An 8,531-nucleotide genomic window follows, 5' to 3' on the forward strand; every position below is an offset into this window, starting at 1 on the left:
ACAAAAACATAATTACACACATTTAGTCATAGCAATGAAAACAAAGAAATGGAAAAATACAACAATCATATCTGTCAAAATAAATTCATCATACAGTGGCAATATACAAATGTACATAATAATTATATGTTTCATATATCAATACCAATGTTGCTTATATGCTTTTTTTGGCATGTACAAGAAATGAGTCACAGACACTGATGAACCCACAGCTCATGTTGGGTCACAGATAAATCCACTATATAATCTACAGCGGACAAAAGGGCAATTAGTCAACACTTATCGCAGTAAAATTCCTTCCAAGCAGATCAACTACACATTCAGCTGTGAAAGTTTTATCAAAATCCACCAAGAAGTTAGAGGAACTGAACAAAAAATATTTGAACAATATATTTATAGTTGTCAACAGACAAATGACCACAATGCTGTCAAAACTTGCTGCAACTTAAGCCAAAAGTGTCATCCCTGATTAGCCTGTGCAGACTGCACAAGCACATGCATTAAGCCCCCTTTTCCCAGAGCAAGGCTCCAGGGCCCTCACACTACTTTGGGGGAAGGGGTCCGCAGCCCTTAGGAGGGGAATTTTCGCGGCGTTTCCCTTTTTGGGGGATTTTTTACTTACTCTCTCTATTGCATTTGTACATGTTTGTACTATATCCATTGCATTTTTCATAATTTAGTATGTTTGAAAAGATTAAATTGAAATAGAATTGAGATATAATAATCCTGAGACACATCTTTCTATAAAAAAAAAAAATTTTTTTTTTTTTTTTTTTTTTTTTTTTTTTAAGGGGGAATTTTTCCCCCCAAAAGGGGAAAAAAGTATACTTTTCAGGTGGGGGACTGCCACCGAAATTCGGCGGCAGATTTGATAGATTGAGGGCCCTGGGCTCAATATTTCTCAATAGGGTCCTCACCACCACTGCACACTTCATGATGACCCATAGTTCGTCCTTCACAACAAATGACGTATGATAGCCTACCACATTCTCGTGTTTGCACTGGCTCATTGCCTGTATCTCTTTCTGAAAATAATGAAACCATATGTTGTTGCAATTTTTAAAACAAGAGCACCGCATAACGGGTGCCAACGCTTGGCTGCGGGTGCAGTTTTGAATAAATGAAAGCTTGTCAGATTTTTTAATTTTTTTAGAGGTCACAGTGACCTTGACCTTTGACATGATGACCCAAAAATGAGTGTGGCATGTAGAACTCATCAAGGTGCAGCTACATATGAAGTTTCAAAGTTGTAGGTGGAAGCACTTTGATTTTAGAGCCAATGTTCAAAACCTAAACAAAATGTTACGGTTTTAGCACGACGACGGCGAACGGCGAGCTGGCTATGACGATACCATGGGTTTCTCTGAAAACAGCCGAGCTAAAAAATGTATCATTTGAACAGATCTTCTGACCAAGTTTCATGAAGATAGGAGAATAGATGTAGCCTCTAGAGTGTTAACAAGGTAAATGTTGGCAACGCACGACAGATGACGAACAAAGGCGATCATAAAAGCTCACCATAACGCTGTGCTTTATACGCGTTAAATGCGCTCTAAATGGGAATATAATACATATAAAACGAAGCAGTATTTTACACTCTTTTTGGGAAGGATTAAAGGAAAAAAGCCATTTTTTTCAACCAACTGTAACCATTTTCAATAATTGTGGCCTCTAGAATGTAAACAAGGTAAATGCTGATGAGGGACAACGCATGACCCACAAAAGGTGATCACAAAAGCTTACCATGAGCACGTTGTGCTCAGGTGATCTAATAAAACGTTACAACTAAACTTATTGGTAGAGTTCTCATTCATTCACCATTGATATGTCTAAGCCTGACTTTGTGCAACACATATAATCTTCTACTCTTTATTTACTTTGTAAGATTTCTCATTACCATAGCTCCTCTACTGTAGTATTGCATTTTTCCAGATTAATCCTTTTTATGGCCACTGGTTCATTCCTTGGTTTACACAGGGCACCTTGTACAACTGCCGTTGCCCCTGCCCCTGTTGGAAAATACAACAACAACACAATATGACAAAAACATTGCTTACATTTGTTAAATGCAAATGGTGAGAAATTTATTACTTATGGCGAGTAAATTGTAAGTTGTCAAAACAATACCTGTTACACATTTATGCGGTAACAATGTACATGTAATTTCCGTACAAGTATATTTCATCATGACATGTCCCTTTATAGAACTGAATTACACATTTTTCTACAGTCACTTGATGATATTTTTAAGTCACTTTGTACGCACCATTCACTATACATGTATGCCATTTTAAACCTGTGTTTTTAATAAGAGCCCCAAAGTGTTTGCTGACAGAGTTAAGTTCCACGCATGTTAAGAGTGCCTGTTAAAACATACCATGTGCCATAACTAAATATAGACATGCAACTCTGTAGTACATGTAGTTTTTTATGATGAAAAAATACATCAAATTTATGCACACAATGAGATAGTATTGATCAATGAAACTATAGAAAAAATATGCAAATGTACGAATAAAAAGTTAAATTAAAGTCACTCATGGATTGGTTGTTATAACCAAATATGAACAGTGCTAGATGCTCGCACATTGCGTCACTTGATTTACTCATGTTTATTGGATATTATCCCATCCAAAAATTCACTTTGCATATGCGCTTGCGTAAAATAGTGGACGTTTGTGTTTATAAAATTCTTAAACACATTAGCGTCATAAAATTTTAAAACAAATTGCGGGACATTAAGCTCAATTGTCTTGTACTTTTGCCGATTTTCCGGGACATGTATACATATAGCGATATAGAAAGATATTTGCATTTTTGATACGCATTTTTTCACATCGTAAATCGCTAAGTTCGAAAGCCATTCAAAATACACTAGATCAATTAATGTCAAATTAAACATTAGTTTCTTTTACTAGATATCACAGCGCTTCCGTTAGTGGACGTCCAGGGCGTAATTACGCCCGAAAACGGCAGTCGTACGTCCATTATGCAAATGGTGGTGGAAGTCCCCTTGGCCGTCCGATAATTCGCATGTACGCTATTTTTTAATACACAACACGTACAAATGTCAACAGTTAATCGGGTTATTCAGACTGTTAACTCCGCCTTAGAGCTACTGTTTTTCACAGCGAGTGGCAATATTGATTTTTTCCTGCTGTCAATCAATGTCTTCTTGATAAGCGCATCAGCCAATCAGTGCTCAGGCAACCGAATACACGCAGACCCCATGTGAAGCTGTATACAATATACGCAGACCCCATGTGAAGCTGTATACAATAGCATTAGCGACCTCTGCGTTTACGATGTGCGTATTCAGCAATCAAATTTTTGAGTCCACACTTGAGGTACATGAAGTCTAATTTTCGCATGATTTTCATATGTACACAAAATACACCAAAAATGTTTATTTGTTGCTAGAATTTCGTAACTTTCCGTGAATAATAAAATCTGGAAATGATTTCGGATAACACGTTTGTTTATAGACCAGTTGAATGTTATTGTGTAACATTTTAAATTCAGTCGTTGATTTGTCATAATTACTAAATATGAACAGTGCTGCTATTTTCTCAAACGCGTCATGTGATTAAGGCAGTTCAATGGGAATTCCCCAATCCCACAATTCAACTTGCGTAAAATGGCGGACGTCAATATTGTCCGTATTTTGGTTTTGAAAATAGAAATCGTTATTATACTGGATTATCGGGTAATACATGTGTAGATAGAGTTGGAACCATGTACGTTTATTTAAAGTCTAAAATGAAATCAGGACTTCAAAATTTATGTCTGGGCGTCCAAAATTTTAGGCTTGGAAGTCAGGACTTCCAACTTTTAAAAGCTAACGGAAGCGCTGATATCATCAGGCTTTTGCCGCTCCATTTTGGGAAAACGCCACACTGGAGTTTTGGGAATTCGCGTCGTGAAAACCCCCATTTGGGAAAAAAAATTAATTCGCAAAATTGGCTCAATTGGGAAAATTATCGCATGTTAATAGTGTTTCTTATATTTCAAAGAAGCCTTTAACTGGTAAATAACAACTATTTGGATACTTATTATTGAAATTTTACAAAATATTATGAACATGTGTGATAAGTGCAGGTTTTTTAATCTGAATTTGGGGAAAAGGCTTGGCCCTTTTTTTAGGTGAAAAAAATCGCGCGAAGCGCCGGATTTTGAGGAAAATAAGGAAAGTCTTAAATAATCATTAACATATTTTACAGTTTTTAAAACAAATTCAAGGCAACAGATAATTCAATTATGCAATACTTTCTATTTTCTACACCGGATCAGGTCAACTTATATATTTTAAGGGTAAAAAAAACAAACAAAAAAAACATTTTTTTTTTTTATTTTTTTTTATTGGGAAATTTTTTTCAATTGGGAAAAAACAACCAGATTTGCATTGGGAATGGGCTGAATTTCGGACCCGTGGCATAGGGCGGAAAAAGCCTGATCATACAAGCCAAATGTTTTTTGTGTTAGAAAAGAGGACCAAATTGCTTTTGTGACATGTCACATCATCTGCAGGAAACGCGTGGATGAATCTGCTGGACGTTTTGACATGGCAAACGCAATTTCAAATTCAATTATCATTTTTATTGTTACTATTAATAGGGGTTTAGAACAAGACAGCAATTAACCTAGCGAGGATGACGATTTTATAATAATATGCTTAATTTTTACTCAACCTCTTTGTCGGTTAAACGTGCCAACATAAACTGCCTTTAATTTTTTACTTAACGATGTTGGACTTCAGATAAGTGAACAACTCCTTTGCCCTTACGCGGAGGCAGGTTTTTTTTCCCCACTTTTTGGGAAGATAGTCCATGGCTTTGGAATTAATTTTATCGGCATTTACATGAAATTGGGAAAATAATTCATTAGCCTTTTTTTTCACACTAAAAGTCCACTGATTAGGGAAATACTAATTTTCATTTAACTCTTTATAATCATTCAAATTAAAAGAACAAAAATCATATAATACTTGTTAGATGTAATTAAATTAAAATTGAGATAAAATACGCATTAGACACTTCTTTCTAAAAAAAATCTTCTTTTTTTTTGGAAATTGGGAATTTTTTGCCACATTTTGGGAAAAAAGTATACTTTTTGGGATTGGGAATTTCGGCTAAAAAAATTGGGCCAAAACAAACCCTGGGAGGGAATTATAAAGTTGTATATTAAAGCCAATTAACACCCACATTAAATAATGAAGCCTTATTTGTTTGACTGCGAAAGTTCATGAGGCATTCAATAATGATAACAGGAGACCTGTTCATTGATCATTTTGACACATATCGTAGGTCACCTATTCTTGTCAGGCATTGCCATGGAGACGCTGCGGATTAGTGGGAACACAGATCAGGGTTTTTTTTTCCACTTTTTGGAAGATAGCCCATGGCTTTGGAATTGGGAATTTTATCGGCATTTTCATGAAATTGGGAAAATAAATTCATTAGCCTTTTTTTCCACATGAAAAGTCCGCTGATTAGGGAAATACTAAATTTGATTTTAACTCTTTATAATCATTCAAATTAAAAGGAACTAATAAGATAATACTTTGTTAGATGTAATTGAATTAAAATTGAGATAAAATACACATAAGATTTCTTTCTAAAAAAAAAAAAAAAAATTTTATTTTTTATTTTTTTTGGCAATTGGGAATTTTTTGCCACATTTTGGGAAAAAAGTATACTTTTTGGGATTGGGAACATAGCCGAATTCGGCTATAAAATCGGGCCAAAAAAACCCTGCAGATAGAAGGCGCAGTTAAGCCTAAGATAAGGTTACATGTATATATGGATTTGTTAAACCCGGACATTTGACAGATCCGGGACTGCAGGACACGTTCTTCATTTCCTGGACAATCCCGGACAATTCGGGACGTATGGCGTGTATGACATTGAAATCCCAATTATACTGGACATTTCTTTGTTTGTGTTTTTACACTTCTTTATTGATGAATTCCGATGGGGATTGTTGTCGACATTCCGGAGAGCAGGCAAGGGTAGGTGCGAACGAGGTCTTTTTTGCAGGTAACGGTAGGTGTGAAAGGGGGTCACTTTGCACTTCGTAATTGGCATATGTTATTGAATAAGACGCTAATTGACATTTGAAACACTAATGGACACTTGAGAACATGAAGATATGCATTTGCATTTTGTGTATAAATATTGAACGTTCAACAGTGGTGTACCTCAACAACTGTATCCCTGTCTCCCATGCGACATTCAAATTAACCGGTAATGCCCATTTATTTCCCCGAGGAAAAATCACACGATGTACACTAATTCTTATTTTCTCCCGTTTTTCACGAAATGCACGTGGACTGTTAATCTTTTGCTAGAAAATTACAAAATTGTCAGAAAAAGATCGTGCTATGCAACCCATGCTCCTAATCATAATGACGCTTCCTATTTTGAATGCTTAATAAGCTTTCCAATGCCCCGGATTATTGGATTATGCAATAGTAAAACTGCGGCCATTTTCGGTCCGATTTGGTGGTTTTATTGTCTTTAAATATTTTTTTCCCATGTTTGCATTAAAAAAACAGCCTGCGCGCTATACACGGGAGCGCGCTATACGTGGAAACCTACGGTATCCAAAATTTTAAAAGCTAGTTGAAGCACTGGAGTGTCAGTCATAAGTGAGCACAGAACCTGGATATTTCACTACAAGGCATGTGAAAGAATATTTAAAAAGATTTGTGCAATTAAGTACCAAGCTAGGTGTTTCACTAGTCTTTCCCAAAAATAAGTTCTGACCACTTTTTCGCTATGTACAAAGTGATACATGTTGATTAATCTGATCTATTGAAATAGTCAATTAAATTGATGTAACGGTAATACAGTTTATTGAATGATTATTATTATTATTGATTATAAATTAAAATCCTTTAATAAACTGTATTACAAATTCCGAAATGCAAGCACTTACGGAAAACCAGGGTTTGGATATGAGATTTCAGATACTTCAATAAACGCTCCCCAAACGTTAGACTTTCAACAAAGACCCACTGTACTCCACAAAAATGTTGCAGATTCACAGAATACATGAAATAACCATAAAAAGCATTGGTGCAATCGCTCAGTGGCTTTTAAACAAGAAGTGAAACGGAACTCTTTAGAAATAGGCACTCAACGGAGGATACAACACAGTATAGTAGTATGTAACCTTCCAATTGAGTAGAAACAGTTTTCAAAATGGAAAGCTTCAATTTCAGTCATTAAGAAGGGTATTTAACCAATTATCATCATACCAATAAACATCTTTCAATTCATAATCCTCTCGAGTATTAGGCCAAGGTTGCTCCGACATTTTCGAGAAAACAACCCGGAAGACAACGTTTTTTTACCGACCGGAAATAGGCCACAATCACGCAACCGAAATGAAGGAAAATAAGACACCACAAGACAGTAAAGGTATAAATTGTCTTGTTCCCGATCTTAAGTGATAGCAGAAGTGATTAAATGCAGGGCGTTTGTGAAACAGAAACTTAAGGAAAAATATTTCGGTTAGATATAAATATTCAGTTTTAAGTCCACACAAGAAATAACATAATCATGACACACTGTGAATAAATTAAAGATCACACTCAGAGGACAAAACGATATCGAGGAGCATGGGCATTTGTTTACAGACTGAATTAAATGGAGTGCTCTGTACACTTTCATATATGGCATTTGCACACAAAGTACGGGTTGTGTCCTTTGTTATATTTACCTATGGATGGCGCAAATAATGTTTTATTCATTAGTTAGTTTATTGATTTTACAACATTATTTTTTGTAACAGTCATTACAAATCATACATGAAACATATCTGTTTTACGTTTTTCATGTTTTCAACATGACTTTAGTCTTATTTAGTACATTGGTCATTTCAACAATTCATTTTTCTTAGAAGTAGATGGATAATGGACGTAGAAAGATTTTCATGACATTTCCACACACGCTATGTGGCCGGAATGCGGATCTAAACAGAGATCCTCCGATTGTTAGTCCAGTGCTATATCAGCCTGGTAAATCAAAATTTATAAACCTGGGAACATAACAAATTTATGCAACAAATGTACGAAAGGGCTTACCTCTGTCTGTATACTTTTATTTTTTTTTAATTTTTTATAATATACAAAGATGTGTTACAGATTTAGACTTTGATCTTATTACTGGCAACTTCACGAATCTGCTCTTAATTAATACTTTATTTAATAATTTTTTCTGCATTCCTAACTTTATAGATCCGAGTCTTTAGGTAATCTTTTCTTCTTTCAATTTCAATTACCCTTTTTCTACATGTTATTTATTGCTATTAATGAGCGTGAGTTGTGTTTAATACTCAACTTTTATGGTATAAATTTAACCCAGCCCGTCGCGAAGCAGTCGGCAAGAATCCCTGCTTATGGTATGTGTGAGTCTGTTTATTACAGTAAAAACGTTGTTTGTCTATTAACCCCATAACAGCGACTGTAGTTTGAATTAAAGTCTCTTTGAACAGGTGTTGTTTGGATGGTATGCATTCGAGTATTCTCG

The 8,531-nt window shown here is 35.3% G+C and overlaps 1 protein-coding gene across 1 annotated transcript; it reads right to left on the reverse strand.

Annotated features, from left to right (window-relative positions):
- Positions 1-356: 356 nt before the first annotated feature.
- On the reverse strand, positions 357-2,988 carry LOC127831575 (STE20/SPS1-related proline-alanine-rich protein kinase-like). Its single transcript, XM_052356555.1, has 5 exons — positions 2,916-2,988; positions 1,898-2,009; positions 1,519-1,525; positions 918-1,025; positions 357-365 (listed from the first exon to the last, which is right to left on the reverse strand). Exons 1-5 carry the CDS (start codon positions 2,986-2,988, stop codon positions 357-359), a joined length of 309 nt encoding a protein of 102 aa, XP_052212515.1.
- Between the last annotated feature and the right edge of the window lie 5,543 nt (positions 2,989-8,531).

Source organism: Dreissena polymorpha, chromosome 5 (genome assembly GCF_020536995.1).
Source record: "Dreissena polymorpha isolate Duluth1 chromosome 5, UMN_Dpol_1.0, whole genome shotgun sequence".
NCBI classification, from domain to species: Eukaryota; Metazoa; Mollusca; class Bivalvia; order Myida; family Dreissenidae; genus Dreissena; species Dreissena polymorpha.

Coding starts and splice junctions, on each gene's coding strand:
- LOC127831575 (XM_052356555.1), bottom strand. CDS start 2,988: ATGGACGTACGACTGCCGTTTTCGGGCGTAATTACGCCCTGGACGTCC. Junction 2,010..2,915: donor CGGAAGCGCTGTGATATCTA/GTAAAAGAAACT, acceptor ATTTTCCAACAG/GGGCAGGGGCAACGGCAGTT.